Genomic DNA, 21690 nt, shown 5'->3' with positions numbered 1-21690 from the left:
TGAGGACCAAAGCTCCTTCAATCATCATGAGGATGAATGGTTTTTCCGGTCACCTCAGGGAGACGAACCACTAAGAAAGAAGGAACTTCGGCGTCCTCTGAAGTCTAAGCCTAACCCGACCCGTCACTGGGTCACACGCACCCATAGTGCAGCAGGTTTTTGGGTGGGCCAGCCTGAAGAGGATTGAACAGAGGAGCGGCTGGATCTTAAAGGAAGTAGCAGGTATGAGAAACAAGGCCCACTCTGATGAAAATTGTCTTTTTGTCTACTAGTGCATCAGAATGGAGCGGCGCAGGGGGCTTGTAGCCCGCCCAGCGTATTTTCCACGACACAAATACAATCTTTTTCAAAAAGCTTTTTTTTCCTGTCTGCTCTTGAATCATAACGGTTTGCATAGAGAAATACTCAGAAATGCTATTTTAAGTTTAGTTTTCTATTAATGTTGTCCATCATCAGAAAAATACCACATGAACATTTTAAAAAACAGCTTTTTCATTGAATTGGAAGCAAAGGTTTTGTTTAACTTATAATGGGTTAAATGCTATAAATCATTGTTTTCCTGTTTCTCTTTCTTTATTCTAGTATCTTCCCCCATTCTTTTGGCGCTTAACTCCTCCTACAATTTTTCAACAATTTTAACCATTCAACTATTCAATTGTTCCGCTTATTTCAGCTTTTTCCAGCTGTGACTTTTGGTCCTTCAAATCCTTGAACTTTTCAAGATATTCCAGGATTTTTGCCTCCATTGAAATACATGGAGAATCCTTGAAAACCTTTGCTTCTTTCTGTGGTGGTTCAATACTCACTCGCATTTTTCACAAAAACATATTTTTTAATATTGTGCTGTTTTCACTTAATTTATGGTCAACTTTGATCATTTCTTTATTTAATGTGTTATTTTTGCCAATTATCACCCTGTAAGTTTCATTTCATTCAGCAATATAGCATCAATCCTGCATTTTCTTCTGGAAATACAGCAGCTCATTCTAGCTCACCATAAATACAAAAATGAGTGGTTGCTTTTCTTCCAGGACCACTGGGGTGGCCAGCAGTTTTCTGGACTCCCCCTCTCCTCTGCTTCTCCATTCATAGTGTAAATGGGGGGGCATATGGAGGCCTGTGCTTAATGAGAGCAGCAATACCTCTGGGCAGGCGCTCTGCAGCGATTAACGCTGAAAATAAATGCAGCGCTTCACTCAAATGAAATGCATCAGATTTGCGTGGCAGCAGATAATTGAGTCACCGCTCAGGTGTGTTGTACATCTCAACCCTGAACATGTTTCAGTGCGCCACCCTCCCCTCCCCTCCCCTCCCACTCACTGAGAGACGTGTCTTCCTGCCACCATCCCCTTATCGTCTAACTGTTAACAAGCTTGTTTGCCTGTGACTGACGGCGGTGTGATCCCTAAAGCCCCAGGCTTGGCACCAAATTACTCCTAAGCCAAATTAAGCTTCTGTCACGGCCACCCCCACCTTCAGTCTGGAGCTGCCCCTGCCATGGGAACTCTAAATCTTTAATGACGATGGAGAGCTCTGCGCGCTCTCACAGTACAAAAGCACAGACATCTGTCTCTGTGAGGGCTGCTCCTCAGAGCTGCACTGTTTGTTCTCAATTCACTCCCTGAAAAGAACTCAAATATAGAACTTGAAGCGGGGCGGGGGATGCTGGGGAGACGAAAATCGTTGTCATCAATGGCTTCTGCATCCTAAAGATTCCCGAAAGCTAAAACTGTCCCGGATCCTCCGCAGGCTGTAACCCACCCACTGAAAGATTAACCTGCAGAGACGAACCCACCCACCCACAGTGACTGGAGCAACCCAGCTTTATGGACTGAAGACAAAACAAAAAGATTATATTTGTACATGAAATCTGATTCAGACTCTGGCTTTACTATGAAAAATTTAATTTGCAGACCCACCTTGATCATCTTTTGGTCTACTTTCAAAGCATTCCCAGTGGTCTTTCATTTATGATTATACAATATTAAGCCAAATGCCCCCCCCAAAAGAAAATGAAAACGGTCATTTTCTAGGTCTAGGACATAGTTTCTGCAGAGTAGCAGGAGATCAATAGAAAATCCCCTCTGAGTTGTTGCCGCGGAGTAAGCCCACCCCTACTTCCCATTATCCATCTATTTACACTCTCTTCCACTAGCTTGTAGTATTGTAATACCTGTAGTATATTTTATTGTTTCATCCTTTCCTTCCTATAAAAATTTTATATAGTTAGATTTATTCTACATAATAGATTTCTGAGAAATGTTAGAAATTGCTCATTAGGAATGGTCTTTCCGTTTTCTTTTAATTATGAATGACATTAACGAAAAAAAATATACTACTTGAATTTCAATTATTAATTTTTTTTTCACATTTTGTCCCATCTGTTCCACAGTCGCTTAGTATATAATATTACTATTTTTTTTAATTAAAAATGTGTTTGCAGTTTTCTAATGGTCCTGCAGTTCTCTCGACGTCCACTAGAGGGCACAATGCCCGGACAATGCCCCATTCGTGAATCATGAGACCCTTCAAAGCGAAGAAGAAGAAGAACTGTCAGTAAACATGGCGGCGTCCGTGCTGTGCAGGAGGACAGTATCGGTATCTTTTAGGGCTTCTTCGTGCAAGCATGCCTTTTCTCCAGGTGGTTTTCTGCTACAGACGGCTTGCTACAACCCCAAGCCACTAAGACTGAACCTGAAAGATCCGTACATCCCCGAAAAGGACAGCGAGAACACGCCGGAGTGGCAGAAGTCGGCCAAGTACGACCGGAAGCTGTTCGGCCGGTACGGATCCGCGTCCGGCATCGACCCTGCCTCTCTGTGGCCCTCTCACGCGGAGCTGGATAAAATAATCGCAGAAGAAAACGAGTGGCATCCTCCGTTGGAAGTGATGCTGAAGAACATTGAAGCCCGGGAGAAAGAGGAGGCGGAGAAGCGGCGAGAGAAGTGAGTGAAGCTAATGTGGCTAATGCTAACAGAGCTAATGTCTGCGAACACCTGATCATCTAGTTCTGTTTGGTCTGATTTATGACTTTATCAAGGGTTTGTTTTTCTTATTGGAAAAGAGAATCAAACGATCAATAAAAGACTGAACTTGTAAGGAAGATAAACAAAAAAAGGATTCATTTTAGAACCGTATAAACAATTATTTAAAAACACGTTCATGCAGTTTTAGGAGACAACTTTTAGCTCCTGCTGTATTAAGCATCTTAAAATCATGCATTTGCAAACAGTTTCTATTTTTAATAACTATTCAAAACACTTGCATGACTGTTTTTGTGTAGTTTTTTTTTTCATTCACTAAATTGGTTTTGGAGCTGTTGAAGCTGATTTAGGAGAACGTTTATTGGACAGATGAGATAAAAAATTGAGCTTTTGGGTTAATCAGCACAATTAAATATTTAGAAAAAAACAGTATCTCTACCAAGAAACACGGAGGAGGCATGGTTATGGTCTGGGCTACTTTGCTGCATCTATATTCTTCCCAAAAGACCCACAGCTACAATCGGCAGACCACAGTCCTCCTGCTCCATTCTGATCCACCTGCAGACAAATAGATCCGTGAACGTCTTAGTTTTCCTGGTCTGAGCTGGAATCTGGATCTAAACTTTAGGGCCGGACGGCTTCAATATTGATTAACATTTTTATTGCCCTGCTAACGTTACATTAGGAGCTGTGAGGGGCTGTAAGCTGACGGGAGAGAGTAAAAACAGATGGGTGATGGGAAGGAAGCCGGGGCTGCTCCACTCCAACAGTCTCGCCCACAACGCGGGGGGTGGGGGGCAATTTTCGGATGAACTCCTGCCGCTCTGCAGAAACTGCAGGTTTTCAGATTTTGCCTTAAAAAATCATTATAATGAAAAGAACACTTTGAAAATAAATCAAAAGATGATCAGCGAGGGACTGCTGGAGAAGAACGTTCTGTTCAGAGACAGAGATCTCAGTTGTAGGAACCGCAAGCCAGAAAATTTCTAAGGTCCACAGACAAAAGTTCCAATTTCGAACACAGAAATAAACAAAATAGGCCAAAAGACCTAAAATGAAGCTAGTTATTAATATTTTACGTCTTGCTGATCGCCTTTGTTTTGCGGCTAGAAAACGATGGGAAAACTTTGTAATCACATGTCGGTGCATCAAGGTTTTTTTAAATCCCACATCCTTCCTATCTGTGCTCTAAACACCATCCATTTGTCACAGGACATTGTAAAAATGATTCTGAAGTTTTTATTATTATCTAGACGATCTTTTAGAAGATATTACATGTTTTCCATCTGTTAAGTGCAGTTAATTATGCTGTATTTAGGGCTTGAAGCCGCACTCATTTACATTATTCATCGTGACGTGACGCGTAAGACAACGGCGAACGTTGCGGGTTTCTTTCCTCAATGGCCAAACGTATCATGTACCTTTTCAAAAAGCTGCCGTTGGCTCCCAAATGTCCACTTCAGCTTTTTCCTAATCAAAGCATAAGCGATCCCAGAAAGCACCGTGATGCATATTCTAACATTTCTAATGTGTAAACCAAGTTCTTCAATGGCGAAGTGAACATGCGCAGACGCCACGTGCAGCGACACCCTTTGTGGTTCCCATCAGTTACAACTTGTGGGTCTTTTTGACCCGTCAGGGACAAACAAACTGCTAAAAGCATCGAGAATAGCTGGGGTTAAAACATTGGTCTCTTCTATGAGGTCTAAATCTTGAGGAATCCTCTGTAGAAGCCTCCCGTCTAACCTCAGGCGGTTGGAGGAGTAATCTAAAACACCTGGTGGACAAGTCCCAACAACAATTACAAAACGGGTTCGATTCCCCCAAAAGCTCCTGCTTTACTCTTTGTAAAAACAATTCTAAGCTGTAAGCTTTCACATTTGATGATTTTTTCCAGCATTGATCTTTAAATCTGTTATTTTTACAGAGAGAAAATCATCGCCGCAAACATGGCCAAAATGCCCAAGATGGTGGCGGACTGGCGGCGAGAGAAGCGGGAGGCCAAACAGAAGCAGAAGGAGGAGAAGGCGCGGCGGGAGAAGCTGCTGGCCGAGGCCAGGGAGCGCTTCGGCTCCACCATGGACCCCCGCAGCCCCAAGTTCCTGGAGATGGTGGCAGAAATCGAGAAGGAAGAGAAGAAGAAGAAGAAGCTCCTGAAGCGCAGACAGAAAGAGGAGCAGACGGCGGGCGCGGGTCCAACTCCCGCCGCCCCGTCATAGTCAGACTTTAACCACCAAATATCCACTTTTGTTCAAACGTATTTATTCAATCTATAGAGTCCAGATGAAACTGTTCTTTAGGTTACCGTTCTCTTCATAAGAGGCTTCAGAGAAAAAACGTCTTTTCTGCTGTTTTGATGCCTTTTAAAAATAAACTTTTTCAGCTCCGGCCTCTTTGGTTGGTTTTATTTAGGAGAGGCCCCAAAGGTCCCCACAAGCACTCAAGTTTTCTCTGGTCTTTTAAGGCACAAAATATGAAAGGAATGTCCACAAGCACAATTTATTTCTGCCAAATTAATGATGGATACGTTCTTGATCCACTTAAAACTCCTGAACATTTGGCTGAAAGAATCCAAACTGAGCAAATAGAGCAGAGGTTTGTTCAGATCTCATGAAGCCTCCCATATCTACGGATCAAAATAGATTCAGAATATTTCCTCCGATCAGGTCTACGTTGGTGCTGCAGTATCCTGGCTGAACACGTTCGGCGTTCGATTCCCAGCTCGTCTTTCTTGAGGCACAGATCCAGAGAACTTCAAACAGGGAGTGCGGGGGGGGTTAAAACGCTCCTGGATTCCAGTGGGGGAGGAGGGCGGCTCCTTACAGGTGGCCGTCATCGTCTCCGGGGTCAGCTTTGAGCTTGGCCAGAGCGGCGTGCACCCTGAACTGCGTACGAGACTCCATGGAGTAATCCTTGTAGTTATGCCTGAAAGTTCAACAGAAACCAAAGTCAAGACATTCAATTCATGCTCAATGTTTCCCAAATTAGTGAGGTTTTGCTTTTTTTGAAGGTTTTATAACGAGGCCATTAATTAACAATCACTAGAAAAGAACTTTTCTGCTCTTTTTCTTCCTTTTTTCTGTATTTAAGCTGAAATACTTCATTAAATGGGCGCCTTTGTCAACAGAAAAACATACTTTTGATTTCTTTAAATCGTTCTAGCTCAGTTTTTCAACCAGTGTGCCGTGGGAGATGGTCAGGTGTGCCGTGGGAAATGACCCATTTTCACTGATCTAAAAACATTTTCCATCTCCAGGATATCAGCTCTTTGTTCATCCAAACAGTCCTTGATAAAACACTGAGTTGTCAGGAATATGAAAGATCATAAAATACTTTGCAAAGGCAAAAAAACAGTTGCCTTTGGACTAAAATTTAAATAAATATATTAAAAAATCACTATTAAGAAAGGATATATTTGTTTTTTTTGTCAGGTTACATAAAATTTCATGTTAATAAACTGAGGGGAAAAACAACTATCAGGGTCAAATTTCAAATAATTTAGTTGAAAATCATAACTGAAAACTAACATAACTTTTATTACAACTTTTAGAAAAAACAGCTGCAACTTCCAGCTTTTTCTGTCACAATTATCACAAAAATGCATGTGAGATTGTGGAGGGACTGTAGATTAATCCAGACTATGAGTTTCTCCTGTTTTCCATTTTTGGATGCTGTTGTGCCGCGGGATTTTTGTCAAGGATAAAGTGTGCCTTGGCCCGAAAAAGGTTGAAAAACACTGATTTAGCTGAAAATTTGGTCACTTATCAACCAAAGATCACGCCCAGATCTATTTAAAAATAAATATCCTAAATATTTTTATACGTTTATTTTTAGGGTTTAGTGATTTTAAGTTAGGAGTCTGCAAATATTTTCAGTCGGCTAAAAAAGCCAAACCAGCAGAAGCTCAGTTTATTACAGGAGTCCTAAAAAAGTATCTCCTTATTGTAATTAAAACTTTTTTTTTTTTGGCTGGAGGGGAGGTTCTTCAGGAATAACAATTCATTTTAACAACATTCATATCATAATTTGTTGTTTCCGATCGGAATCGTAGTCGGCATCGGTTTTGAACGCTTCAGCTTTTTGTTTGCATGAGAAGCTTGGAGGTGAATTTATGGATGGATACTTCTGGAAATGATCCATAGTCCAAGCATTGTTATTAGAATTTCACCTCAGTGCTAAAAAAGGCCTCCAAATCCTCAAGTTCTCTCATTCTTTAGATCAGTTTTTCCGGCCCTGGATCGGTTTGATGTTAGACGACATTTTCACAGAAAAGGCTGAAGTTGGCGTCTGATTTTATTTAGCTTCCAGTTTATCTTCATCCCCTGTCAAATGTCTGCCGTTAGTTCAGACGACATTTGTAAAGTAGATTTTGTGTAGAAACCATTCAAATGTTCTAGATCTTCCCTTAAGCCATATCTGTTCAAAAGGAAGCTAAAAAATTCAGACACAAACTTCAGTCTCGTCTGACGTTTAAGGTGTGACGGATAAATACTTTTAAGGCAAAGTTATAGGCAGCATCCTCGTAACATTAGACATCTGCTCACTGAATATTCTGAATTATTATTATGGTCTGTGGGAAGAACTGAGGGATCACAAGGAATCCATATTTGGAGAAAAAACTCCTGGTTTTTGTCTGTTAAAAGCAGATTTGTTTTGGGTTTCCTCTCTGACTCTTTTTCTGCCAGAAGAAACTTTCTAAATACGTTTGTTTTTTGTTAACTCTGCCAGCTTGGGGGGTTTCTAGCGGTCAGAGCAGCTCCTTTAACCTAAATACACTATAGTTTGTGTTTTTTTTCCTTTGCGGCCCGGTACTAACTGTCCTACGGACAGGCATAAATATTGGGAGCACTGCTTTAGAGCGAATAATGAATTCAGATCCCAATAGGACGATTTTCTCTAATGAATGGAGCTCTAATTTTACTCCATGTTCATCATTTGATGTTTTTGTGAGTAGGAAAATGTTTCAGAGAGCTAGAAAAGCCACTAAAAGGCAAAGGATCCTGTGAGGGAGAGACTTACTTGGCTTTATGCAGCGTTTTGATGGCCTCCTCTCTTCTGCCTTGGTCAATGTAAAGCAGACTGAGCTCCACCAGGCAGTTTGGAACAAGATAGTGGTCAAACTTGATCTTTTTCTCACTGCAATCACACACGTCAGACATGAACAGCATTGCTTGGAAAAAAAGCCTTGATTCTAAGCTGCAAGGTGTCGGACAAAAAGCATCATGAAGGTGGAGCTGACCTGGAGCACACTCTGTTAAAGCATTCCTCTGCGGCCTGAAAGAGGCCTTTGTTCTTAAAGCACAGACCCTTCAACATGTGCAGCAAGCAGCGGTCGTCCATCGTATACTCGTTTTCTGCAGAGGGGGAAAAAAACCCGGTCAGGTTTCTGGAAAGCAAAATCGCCGAAAACGATGGGGTTTGGAATGAAGTGCATTACCAGGAGATTCCAGCAGAGTGCGCTCTGCCTCCATCACAGTGTGCAGCATCCCATCGGTCAACCTCTCCTCTTTGCTGATCATGCTGAAACCATTCCACATGTACATCATCTCCTGGAAAGGAAGCCATTTAGCGCGTCGTCAAACCACGTCCAGAGGACGGCGACTTTCGTGTCCTGCTCTGCGTTTTACCAGCACTGGGACGGGAAGCTTGATGGGCTGGGGGGCCTTGTAGCGCCTGGCTTTACGAATGGCAAACTTCTCTGTCGGGGGGGACTTCCCTGCAATCTTCTGCTTGAGGGTCGGCACGATCCTGAAGACGCAGAAGGTGAGAGAAGGTTTGTAGCAACCTCAGTTCAACTGTTGAACTGCTAAGTCAGTTTCTGCTTAAGCATTTTTTTATTATTATCATAATTATAATAAATAAAGTATCTATTGTCTGTACTTCACTGAGGGTGTGTGTGTTTTACTGATTCTACTAATAATTGTTTGTCTCTGCTCTGTGTTCCACCAGCAAAGGAAGTTCCGACCAGAAAAATAAAAGTAACTTTGATTTGATTGGAGAAGGTTTTTCTACGGTGGCCCTGAAGTCCAAATCACATCAACAACAATGAAAAAAAAAAAAATTCAAAACAATTACTGAAAAAACAGCAATCAAAATTCAGAAAAGAAAAGTAATTTCATGTTTATAAAAGCACCAGTATTACATTCAGCATCATCAACTGTCTCTGATAAACACATAGCTATGGATGATAAATATGAAACCATTATTTTTTTCCCCCCAAATAGCTTTCCAATTAGGCTCGAGGATTTAGGAGCAATAAATTCAAATCCCTAAAGATTTTTTTTTTTGTTGAAAATTCAAGATGGCAGCCTCCTTCTGGGGTTAAAGGTCAACAAAGATTTAACCTGGTGATGTGCATGTAAACCTTTTTAAAGATCACTTGGACAAAAACTCTTGTTTTGCATATTGAAAAATTTCACACTTTGACACAAATTTGGCTGCCACGTGTTCAGTCTTGTGGCCATCCCATAATATTTCCAGAACTTCATTTGGATATAGCTGAAATCGGATTTGTTAGTGGATTTAAAAAAAAGCCCCATAATGCTGCGTTCACCCAGAGTGAACGCAGCATTATGGGTGTTTAGACTGGAGAAGCAGGGAGGGGCTTCTTCTTTTTCTACCGTTTCTAGCACACGACCGCCTACTACAGTAGGAAGAGGCTTGATGGGAAATCTGGTGAATCTTGCTCCAGGTTTTTTTTTTTCACAGCTCTTTTCCAATACATAAACTTGGTTTCATAAAATTTCCATCGGGCACAAACCGTAATTATTAATTTCGGATCCATATTGAAACGGTTGGCACCTTCGTGAATTAATAGGGACGCCATCCATACATCACTACCAAATCCAAATCTCTGACTGGTCAAAGATTTGTCTTTCACCTTCAATGGCAACGTGATTTCTACACAGAGCCTGAAAACAGTCGTAGACATTCGTGTAGCAATGCGCGAACACAAGAGTTTTCAACGTAGAAGCCTGAAACGCGCAGATACGTACCGTTTTCATTTGAAGTGGTCGCTTAAATGTACCCTAAAAGTAAACAGTTGTTCGCTCAGTCAACATTTCACCAGGTATACCTAGACGTGTGCACATTTGGGTTTGAGTTTTTGAGAATGAGGGAAAGTTTTGGCTCAAACGTACAGCAGGACGGAAGAATGGTCCTAGCTGTCCATGACTGCTGAAGGCCATGATAAGAAGACAATAATAAACATTTCTAATCCTGAACCCCAAGACAAAGATAAAAAAAAGAGACTTGTTTACCTGAAGAGCTTGACCTCATCCTCCCCAAAAGGCCTGGCCTCATCAGCAGGTAGCATGCTGAGGTAAGCAGCTTTCATGTAGACGTACATGGCCTGACAGGAGCAGAAACACAGCATCCATTCCCATCCCAAAACTCACAGCGGCATTCAACGTTCCCGTCTTTAGTACCTTGGACCAGCGGCTCTCCTTGCTCAGCAGGTCCGCGTAGAAGTAGGCTACCCTCCACACGCGCTTGTAGGTGAAGCACCACATCAGCTCCCAGTAGCACATGTGGTGAAACTGCTTCCATGTTTGCTGCGCCCTGCAGCCGTTTTCAAAACATGCTACAGCCTGGGACAGCAGAAGGAGGTTCAATGCTCCTTTCAATCTGTGAAAACTAAACTGCGATTTATTCCACCCAATTCAGAAAGTGGCACGTCACAAAAGTGTGTCTACACTCGCATACCAGTAAAAAAGTATTAAGTCATGTTTGAGTTCAAGTCATGTGACTGATGAAATCCAATTTGCTCCAAAGACTACGCAGTTTTTACTTTTTAGGTCTCTTAAAGTGAACTGTATGACAGAATATTAGGGACACCATAAAAATGTACAAGAATAAAGTCATAAAATTAGTTATTTTACTAAACTAGAGTCGTAATTTGTCATATTAGGTTGTGAATTTTATGACAAGAAAAGTGCAACTTTTCCAGAATAACACTGTAAATTTTTAAGAGGAAAAGACATAACTTTACCAGAATTAAGTCATAAATTTACCAAATAAAGGGTTTAAATTTATGAAAATAAAGCTGTAAATGCATCAGAAAAGTCGTAAATTTTATTAGAAAAAATGTGTAACTTTATGAGAAAAAAGAGCAAAAAAATTTACAAGAATAAAGTGAAAAATCAAAGAGAAAAAGGTCGTAATTTAATGAGAATAAAGTTGTATATTTATGAGGGAAAGTTCTTAATTTGACCCAAACTTCACTTGTGAGTTCTATGCAAAAAGTAGTCATTTTATGAGATCAATCGTGTAATAGTATTAAAAAAATTACAATTTCACAACCTAAAAGACACATTTTTTTCGAAAATACAGGCTAGAATGTTGCGACCATACAGCAGACGACGTAAACGACGTAAACGATACTCCCCCAGAAAATAAATTACTTGTGTGTCAAGAATCTTCATCTAGAGGGGGCCAGTTTCCTGCAAATTCTTTTTAAAGTCATATTTGTAACTAAAATATTTTGACTCGCTAAAAGACTATTTATTTATTTATCTGTGAAACCAAAGTAACCACTTTCAATGCACTCTACAGACTGAATCACAGTATTTCCTCTTTTCTGTCTTCATGTTTTCCTTAAACAGACGTTTGCCTCATGACTCTAATCCTGTAAATTTATAATTTATGAAATTATAACTTTATTCTCAGATTTATTTGTAATTCTACGAGTAAAATTTTATGTCAACTTTTTTCTCATAATTTTATGTTTTTATTCTCATAAAATTAAAAAAAATCTCAAATTTTTATGGCCTTATTCCTGTAAAATTTAGACTTATTTTTTTTCTCCTGATGACTTCAGTCGAGGAAAACTAGAAGGTTTTTTTTATCGTAATTCTATGACTTTATTCTCGTTAATGTGATTATCTTTTTCCGCTTTATGGTAGCCCATGGGGAAGGACAGCTGTCTTAGAAAATGACGAAGTAGAAACCTCCAGCAGACCTGGAGCTGCCATCACAAAGATAACAAAACGTTCATGCACTCGCCTCATCGATGTTTCCTTTGATCTCCTCGATTCTCCCAGCAAAGAAAAGAAAGATGGCCCCCTGGACAGAACACACAACATATGAACAGTTCAGTCCCTGTGGAGCTGTGAGCGGATGGTTCTTCAGCACGCACTGCACTGGAGATGCAGTTTGCTATCTGGGATGGGCTGGCGTGTGGGTACAAGGTGGAGTGGAAACGGAGGATTTACAAGCGTGTGAGTCAGGAGAAGAGCGAGAAATGAAATCAAGGCTTTTGCGGATTTCTGTGTGGAAGACAGGAGGGACGGTATGAGTGGAAGGTGGAGTTGGTTTCTGATGAAGTGATAGACATGGTTGCTTGGAAATGTCTTCAGGAAAGGTCAAAGAGCTTTCCTCAGCTGAGAAGGATGGAAACATCACAAAGAGCACGCAAATGAGTCACCAAGTCTTCTGCACACATTGTCCTGTTCTTTTCATATTCTATATATTATTTAAAGTTTAGTATGCAGCTGTGTTCTGAGATGTATTCAACTATGCTGTAACTGCGGCTGCTTTCAGTCAAATCTCCATGTAGCTGGTAAATTCCCTCATGTCCTCTAAAACTGATCTTTGTATAGCGTTACACCCAAACATGTAGAATGTTAACCTTGCTACATCGCGGTTCACCTTTCGCTGATTTTTTTTTGTAGTGCAACTTTGCGTGCTTTTTTAAGGCTTTTTAAACAGCGCATTGTGTTCTGCATTCTGATTGGCTGTTGATCTTGTCAATCAATCTCTTTTGTGTCATGCCTTCTGTCCAGAGACGCTGCACAACAAATCTACAAAAATCTTTGATCCCGATAGGATCTCTGTTTTTTATTCTCTAATACAAGATTTATTTTTCTAGGAAGGTTTGAACTTGGAGAGAAAAGTGTGAAAAAGTTCACGTCTGTCTGAGAAAAGTGTAGAAAGTATGAAGTGAGAAGCTTTACACCCTTAAAAGTCTATAATCCTACTTTGCAGATTTAACCTATCATTGGTTATTTATGAAGATCATCTCCTGCGATAAACAAGGAAATACTAAAAAACATTTACTGTACAGTGTTTGTGGTATAATCTTATCACTCTAGTATCAGTACTTCATCCTCTGTTTCGATACTATAGATACTCAGTTCAATCCGCAAACACACTCAGCAAACACAAAAGAGGCGGGGCAAAGTAGAGTTTGAATCTCCACTGGGTTTAACCACTCACCAATCAAAAAACACTCCCTTACATGTGCAAATAAACTAATTTCTAATCAAACCCCCCAGCAGGCTTTGTAGACTGTTATTTCTGTTATAAATTTGACTTTTTAATAGAAGTTAATGGGAAATTGCTTCATCTGACACCAGCCTCTAGTGGTCTTTTTAGGAACTGCAACATTTTGTACTTCCTGGTTTGCCTTAAACTCGGGATTCTGGCTCGATTAAGACACAGAATCTCTCCTTTACATATGAAAATACTTCAATTTAACTTTAATTCAAGGGCAAATTTTTTGAAAGTCATCACAGGTCTTTTGTTCCCTTTTTATTTCTACTCACCTCAGGATAACGAAGCCGGAAAGGTTTCAACAGTCTTTCAGCCTCCGCCACGTCTCCTTCACCAGTTCCTGCAAATGAAACAGAAACACGGTTCCTAAAACTTTCATAAGACCAAAGGGTTTTCATAACCAGATGCAGTGAAATCCTGGCGCAGGCCTACCTAGAACAAACGTGAGGAAGGTGTGGTAGCAGAGCAGCAGCAGAACACACAGCATGGAGCGCAGGTTCAACCCTGTGGCACCATCACGCAAGAGAGACAGGCCGTAGTCCTAGAACAGGCGGAAAAACCTCCATCACACTGGGATCTCTGAGTGGAACCATGACGGATGACGTGTCCGCTCTGCACCTTGTCTCCAGAGAAGCCTGCAAACTCCAGCACTCTGAGGATCCGAGGAGGAAACAGCGACAGCGTCTGCAAGAGAGGAAGACTCGGTCAAGTGGACAAACACGGCATTAAAGGCAAGGGATGGGGGCAACTTACCAAATTAAAAGCACCAACACCAAATGATATGCCTCCCTCTAAGTGAACGTGGCACGGTCCTTTGAGACAGCTGTGAGATTTTATGAAGGAATGAAGATCCCTGGATGATGAAAAGAATTAAAAAATACAAAAAAGCAGAGAAGATCAAAACATTTTGAACACTTTCAATGCTACACAACTTCCATCTTTCTGCTTTTCACAGAAGCCTCTTCAGGCTAAATCCGCTCATCTCTGCTAGCGTGAAGAAGACTTTTAGGACATTTCTGAGCAGAGGAACGAACTAAAATTCAACTAAACCTTTGAAAAGCTAAGCTTTGAAAATAGATCAAGAGATGATTGGAGAGGGAGAATAAAGCCAGAAATGCATTTCAAGCCCCATCTGAAATTATTTCCCAGGTTTGTCATCCATTGCTTACTTGTATATGAGGTAACTGTTTCGCACTTTCATGCCTCCTTTGATGAAACTGACCATGCTCTCATCCTGCAAAAACAGAGTATTGATCTGAAAATAGTTATTCAAAATTGTCTGCAGGGAACAATGTCACGTTAGGGAAGTGACTCCACCGCGAGTGTAGCATGAATGCAGAGATGCTTCCAGCATCTTTGACTTTGCACCCTCTGAGAAATGTGCTTGCTCGGGTTCAGGTGTGTTGAGAGTTTTGCACCTGCAGGAAGGTGAGAGCAGCTCTTTGTAGTTGACACTCTGCAAAACACACTTCAGCGTGGAGCTCCACTGCAAACACACAATGAGCAACATCACAAAGCAGACACACTTAAAGACACTTTTGGTCCACATTCTGATCTGAACGAACAGCGGATCACTTTCAAATGACTGAGATTTCATCCGCCATCTTTGATTTGACTCGACTATTTCCATCACTTTAGCTGTGTCCCAATTCCCACCCTAATCCCCAATTACAAAAAAAAACTATATAGTGCGGGACTATGTAGTGCCCTGGATTTTAAAGGCAATTCGGACAACACGCTCACTACTTTCTTATATATTTTTTTTTAAACGGGAAATATGACGTCACCTATTTCACACAGTGAAGACCTACGGATTCACGAATTTGACGACTATTTATGATGTTCGGATGATGAAAATTACTTTTAAACAAATTTATTTTGCAAAAGTTGTTCAAACACAATGCATTGTGGTCTATATCCGCAAATCTAATTAGAAAAACCCAACTGAATAATGTCATTTAAATACCTACAAAATAAAGTGTGAAATAATTCCCTTCAGTCCCTATATTTTTTTAAAAACATATAAAACATGCAGCTGTTTTTTATGTTTTGATGATAAAAATGGTTCTTTAGTTAGATCATTTGAAAATGGAACAAAAGTTGCCTTTCCCACCCTAATAATACGTTATTTCCTGCATTTATATTACGTATTTAAATCTCATTTCTGCAATATATTTTATAGTCTTGCTGTCTCAATTTATAATTAAGATTTTACTAAGACGGATTAAAAGCTCCCCTTTTCACATAAATAGGCCTCTTTGTGTTTGGTTTTAATTTGCTTAACATTTCACACTAACAATGCAATATTTAAAGTTTTAATTAAAAGATTATTCTTACTTTAAATATCCATAACCTGTGCTTTTTTTAAAATAACAATTTATTGCCTTTTACTTCTTTTTTGTCTTTAAAATTTTTAATAAAAATCATATATTTTAGTTCGTTTTCATGAGAGTTTTCTTTTCTCCATCTGTCAATCACTTTATTCCTTCTTGAGGAAATTTCTTGGGCGATAAAGAGATTCTGACGTTGCCGGCATCGCCCTGAGACATGCACAGCATTTAAAACGTGAAGTTGTCTCAGAAAAGGTGACAAAAATTAACCTGCAGTACAAATAAAAGTTCATATGTGCTCAAAAGGAGGAAAGCTGTTTGGGCTTCTTTGCCAAAAGGTACACAAGAACAACAGAGTAAAAAAAAAAAAAAGATATTATCAAAAACTTCCTTGATGTGTTTAAACCATTGACTCTAAATGAGAACTGGACTGAGTGACTGTGATGTCACAAATATGGACGCCACCATATTGGAACCAGTATTTGTCGGTAAGTATTGATTGGTCAGTTTCCATCTGAGTCAACATTTCTATGGAAACCACTTTCACCCATCAGGGGTGAGCTTGTTGGAAGTCCACATCCCTACTGCTTGATGGTGCTCAACCCAGAATCTGTCAAACGTTTTGAACGATGGATGTGAGACCTTCTACTTTTATTTTTCCAAATGGAGACACGCCTCTGGCAGTGATCTCTACTGAGATGGGGAGACTTTTCAAACTGAAGAAAGAAAAGGAACATGTCTAGAAACAGGTTATCCACGTGTTTCTTCAGGAGTGGCGTATGGACTGCATTTAAAAGTAAAAGTAAGTCGATAATAACAATTTTGGCGATTTTTTTCCCCATGCTGCAGTTTATAAACGGAAGAAAAATTTTGAAATGAAGTTTTAAACAACACACTTTAACTGTTGCCAATCAAACAGTGAATAAGTTCATCTTTAGATTTCATATGTTTATAAATCCGACTGATGACTTCAGTCCTCACAAGCCGTGAACCTCCCCGCATGTCACTCAAAGTGATGGATTATTTTGAAGGTGGGACAGAAAACACTGTGGGCCCCCACTGCTTAGTGAATCCTAAAATGGTTATGGGATTTAAAGAGACATTAAAAAAAGGACAATATTTCACCGATTTAGACAGCTTATGTGACACAAAACTTTATATTTTTTAGGTGAAACCCTTTAGGAGACAATTCTTCATAGAATATAAACACCATTAAGTAGGCCTGTACACAAAAAAACCCCAAAAAACAAAAACAAAAAATACAAATGATATATCGTTATCGCGATATCAAGCTGTGTAGTATCGGTTTCGCAAAAGATGGTGAAAACTGCAATAAATGGTTACCTAAAATGTGCAAAAACAGTTTTATGGTAACAAATCAAATAAAACCATTTATGCATTAGACCACATGGATGTACGCCTTCAAGTTGCTGTCCAATCGGATGGAGCCGTTTGATGTTAGATGTTTGCCTCCTATGTATACGAGGGTCATTTGGATTATACCATTAAGTCTATATAGCTTAGAAAAAGAAAAAAAATATATATATATATTTTGGCAGATGCTAAAATACAAATACAATAGGAATCTAAAAAAGAGGTACTAGATACAAGTTTATTAAAAGGTTTTCTGAATTTTAAAAGATGGAAAACTCTGCTGTCAATAAATGAATCTGCTCTTCAGCATTTATGGCAATGCTGCAATATAACAAATGTGTATTTATGTATACATTTTTAAATAAAGTTTTGTAGATTAGATTCTGAAGCTTTCGTACCTTCAGAGAGGGACTCATCAGCCGACTTACTGGCCAAACTTGAGGATTTCCGCCGAAACCTAAAACACCAAAAGGTTTCCACTTATCTTTTCTGCAAGCGCATCTATTCTCACTCACTGATCCAACATTAAAATGTTCTTTTTTAATGCCCTCTCCAAATGTGTCATTCATTCATGCAAACACAGTCAAACTGCTTTCAGAGTCACAGAAAAGCCATAAATGTAAATGAACCCTGATGGTTCCAGGAGAGGCAGCAGCGCTGCACATAAAACGGATGACTTGTTTTCACATGCAGTCAAATGAGAAAGTGTGCTGATGGCGTGGAGAACCTCCTGACCTCTGACAGACGTCCTGAGCGTTCTTCATGGTGCGTCCAGCGTTGCAAATGTCTTCGTGTTGGAAAGTCATCATGGCCTGCATTTCCAGCACGGTGGCGTAGATGAGAGCGTGGTACATGCTCTCATTGATTCTGGAAAAAAAAAAAAAAGTCTCAGGATAATGCAATGCTAGCAAACACAGGCCGCTGGCGTGTGCCCGCACATTTCCCTGCACAGCAAAGATAAGAGCAAATATCTTCCTCCATTTTTTTTTTTTATCTGGTCTTTCTTCCCAGCACGTCTTGTGTTTGTTTTGCAGGGCCAACATTCTGCAGGGTGTTGGATCTGGGCGTCAGCTTCTGCAAACACTTGATATCCTGGAGACCTGAATAGCTGTCAGCCAGGGCTCTGCTTCACAGTTGGAACCACTCATGACAAATACTGCTGATGTCATGCTGAGACATACAAGAGGAACAGGGTGCTCAGGAAACCCAGAGTGACGGCTATAAAGACCCAGCCCCATGAAAATGAAATTTAATTTTAAAAAAATAAGACACGCTGTTCTTTTAAATTGAAAATTTGTCAATTAATTTAGTACTTTGTGTGCGCAAATGCTAATAAAATGTTAGTTTATGGCCATGAAACACTAAATCGTGGCTAGAAAAGGCTCATTTTTGCACACAGAGCACTAAATCGTGGCCACAAAGTTAAAGTTATGCAGAGCTCTGGAACATATAAGGAGAATTAAGCTCAGAATTGCACTTTTGAATATTCTGATATTCAAATTGTTGTGAAATCAGGAGGAGACAACAAAATGGTGTTTAAAAAAGCTCATTTGTGATGCAGAAAATACTCTGGGCGGGGCCACAAGCTTTCTGCTCCGCTCCATTCTGAAACATCCACTTACAGACAAACGGATCCATGTCTGTCTTTGTTTTCCTCCCCTGGGCTGGAATCTGGCTCACAACTGTACGGCTGGTTAGCGCCAATATTGCTCGCCATTTTTTGCTGCACTGCTGACGTTAGGTTGGGGGGGTGGGAAAGTGTGTAGACAGAGAGCTCTCATTTATGGGGGATGGGAAGGGGATGGGGTTCCAACTCAAGACAAGACTTATGATGCAGTTTTCTAATTAACTCCTGCCACTCTGCAGAAGCTATGTTCTATAAACTGCGCAGGTTTTTTATTTTGGCTAAACCAGCAAACCCCTTGTGGCTCCAGGGCACGTTAACGTTGGGAGTGGGGTCATCTGGACCCCACAAGACAGTGCGCTCATTCTTCAATGATTTGTGATCTTCACTGGTGTCCATGGATTACATGAAATCTTTCCACCTTTATCCACCTTTGTCATGGTAGGGAGAACACGTCAATGTAAGGGTGGGGTCATCTGGACCCCACAAGGTAGCACAAGGGATACTCATAATTAAAGGCAACTTGGAACACTTTAGAAATAGATCAAAAGACGATCAGAGACGGACTTTAGAGGCATGGGAAATCCCTGCAGAGCCGCCGCTCCTGGCTGCGGATGACAGTGTTACCTTGGTCGCAGCCTATCCAGACTCTCATTGAAGCGGTTGTTAAGGAAGAGATCCAGGGCCTCCATACAATCATCCAGGCACTCTTTCAGCGCAGTCTCTGTGAATCTGTGGCACAGAGGAGCACAAAGACAAACCGAAAAAAGGCTGAAGCACCAAAACCTGAATGCCTGCAGTGTGGTTAGGGCAGGGATGCCAGTTTAGTTTAGTCTGTTTAGTTAAAGTTTTAGTATTGTCCTATTGAATTCTATCCATTTATGATCCTTTTTGATTGTATGTTTACCTTACAAGATTCACAAAGCCCACTGAGACGACTGTTGTTGTGAATTTGGGCCATATAAATAAAATTGAATTGAATTGGTTGCAGGCCACAGCAGGTGCACTAGTGACATGCAGGATATGTTTGAAAAATTCAGGAAGCACTTTTGTTTTTTGCAGTTTTCCTGCAAAGTACAACACTTGTGCAATAAACTTCATGAGTTACATCACTGGTTTGGTGATTAGCCATGACCGGCCCCATGGTGACTGGCAGAATGTAAATAGTTCTTCTTTGTACAGCAACCGTTTGTTTTAACAAAACTGTTTTAACTTGCAGAAGAAGAACACATTCTTGTTGTCACCTAAGACAAAATTATTAAAACCAACTTTATTTAAATGCAAAACTCAAATAACAAGGTTTTCTGCTACTTCTAGCAGGAGGGGATGGTTATCTGGTCGTCGGGTTTGTTTATCAGCGCGTCCACCTGCTGCGCTCACCTGTCAGCCGCGCTCGCGTGTTTCCCATCGGCCATGTTCGCGCTCAGAGCCGCCGCACCTGTCCGGAGCTCCGCGGCACAGCATTCAGCGTTCCCTCTGCGGAACGACGTCCTCACGTCAACCACATCCGCGCTCCTTCCTCTTCATCAAGCAGACGCCACTTCGCACTCTGAGAAAAGAGACGCGAGCTTGGGCGTGCGCGTCACGCAGCGAGGGGCGCGTGACTCCTCCTCTGTGCCACGCACACACTCCAGCGACAGGAAGAGCAACGAGGGAAAGAAACTCTAAAGCCACCTTTACGCGTTACTTTAATGACAAAAAAAGGGTTAATTCTCTGTCAGAAAACGTTAATAAGTGTGAGTTTAGAAATTATTGTATATTATGGGTTGGCGAAGAAGAGGTTTATTTCCGATTTGAAAGTTTTCTTCTATTTTTAAAGATTCCCTCCAAATAATCTAAATTCTATGAATCCATCCATTTTCTAAACCCGCTGAATCCCTTCTGTGGCTACAGGGTTGCTGGAGCCTATCCCTGCTGTTGGGCAAAAGCAGTTACAGGTCGCCAGTCTGTCACAGGGCCTCACACGCATGGCTGACCCTCTCTATAAGCAAATTACGCAGCCGCGTAGGGCCCCGCTGTCACCACCAGAGCCCCGAGGTGGCGGAAAAAAAATTAAAAAGGACCAAATCTGGCAACCCATTTCATAGCATTACCAAACTAAATGTTGTGCAAAAGAATGTTGCCTGCACTTTAATGATCCCCCACTTCAACACACCTAAACCAATCTGGCAACCCAATTAATGACGTTACGCCACTCTTAGCAATTATTGGTCAACATCATTGCGTATTAGCCTGGCATAGTGTGCATTTACGAGCGCATTTTCTCACAATGATCAAAGCGAGAACATCATGCCAAAGAGACTTTATCCATCAGGCGCTGAAAAAAGACAGACAAAGAACAAATATGAAGAATTTAAACATCAATCAGAAGGTAAGTTTGGATGATATTTTACATTGTCCTGCCTTTCTATGCAGCTTCGCGATTTACGTAAAATACTAATCGATCCGAGGTAAAGTTTGCACATAAACGACCACGTTTTTTCATAATTTCCAATGGAAAACTCAAAAATAATTCTGATATCCAAGTTTCTAAGATGAGGTCGGTCGGACATGACCTTCCAAATCGTCGGAGAGCAGAGAAAAGTAAATGATGATAATGGTATGGTGGCTGATAAATGTTTTAACTCATGTTATTGTATTTTTTGATTACAAAACCAACACAGTGCAGTGGTCTGGTTTTATGTCTCCAAGCCAAACAGTCTCCGGAAAAACATTAAGGAGGACCTCGTCACAGGTTTTTTTTTCTGCTCTTTGGCTACTTTCACACTGCAGGGCTTAATGCTCAATTCCGTTTTTTTGTGATCATTTTTGTGATCTCCTGTGTGACTGTGAAATGACCCAGAATTGACCCGCATGCGCAGAAGAGTACTCAACGGTGAACGACGTCACTCGTTATTTGCGGAAGTAGCTAACGTTAACATGGATGTTAACAACAGTGTTGTCAACAGCGGATCTTCTCATTTTAAGAAGGCATTGGAGCCGGGATTGTCTGTACCCACTGTTGTGGAATGGGGATTTTTATGTGCTGCGGCGTGTGTGTGTGTGTGTGTGTGTGTGTGTGTGTGTGTAAGAGAGAGGAGAAGAGCGCGTGCAGCGATGTCGAGAA

General features: G+C 40.8%; 2 protein-coding genes across 2 annotated transcripts in view; one reads left to right on the top strand and one right to left on the bottom strand.

Annotated features, from left to right (window-relative positions):
• Positions 1–5373, top strand: part of gadd45gip1 (GADD45G interacting protein 1) — an 8455-nt gene extending 3082 nt beyond the window's left edge. Inside the window, exons 2-3 of the mRNA XM_004071993.3 lie at positions 2482–2945; positions 4912–5373. Of these exons, the coding sequence (XP_004072041.1) occupies positions 2482–2945; positions 4912–5203 (756 nt within the window). The 3' untranslated portion in view covers positions 5204–5373. The remainder of the gene's footprint in view (positions 1–2481; positions 2946–4911) is intronic.
• Position 5374: 1 nt separating this feature from the next.
• On the bottom strand, positions 5375–20162 carry LOC101168217 (tetratricopeptide repeat protein 39A). Its single transcript, XM_004071849.4, has 18 exons — positions 19965–20162; positions 19212–19316; positions 17696–17827; positions 17359–17417; positions 14675–14742; positions 14426–14490; positions 14010–14109; positions 13875–13940; positions 13689–13797; positions 13529–13596; positions 11988–12047; positions 10412–10573; positions 10244–10335; positions 8612–8732; positions 8422–8533; positions 8224–8338; positions 8004–8120; positions 5375–5909 (listed from the first exon to the last, which is right to left on the bottom strand). Exons 1-18 carry the CDS (start codon positions 19997–19999, stop codon positions 5804–5806), a joined length of 1692 nt encoding a protein of 563 aa, XP_004071897.1. The 5' UTR covers positions 20000–20162; the 3' UTR covers positions 5375–5803.
• Positions 20163–21690: the final 1528 nt, after the last annotated feature.

The sequence above is a fragment of the Oryzias latipes genome, chromosome 8 (assembly GCF_002234675.1).
Source record: "Oryzias latipes chromosome 8, ASM223467v1".
Taxonomy (NCBI): Eukaryota; Metazoa; Chordata; class Actinopteri; order Beloniformes; family Adrianichthyidae; genus Oryzias; species Oryzias latipes.
The sequence above is the reverse complement of the archived record's forward strand: the minus strand, read 5'-3'. Positions and strand labels throughout refer to the sequence as shown.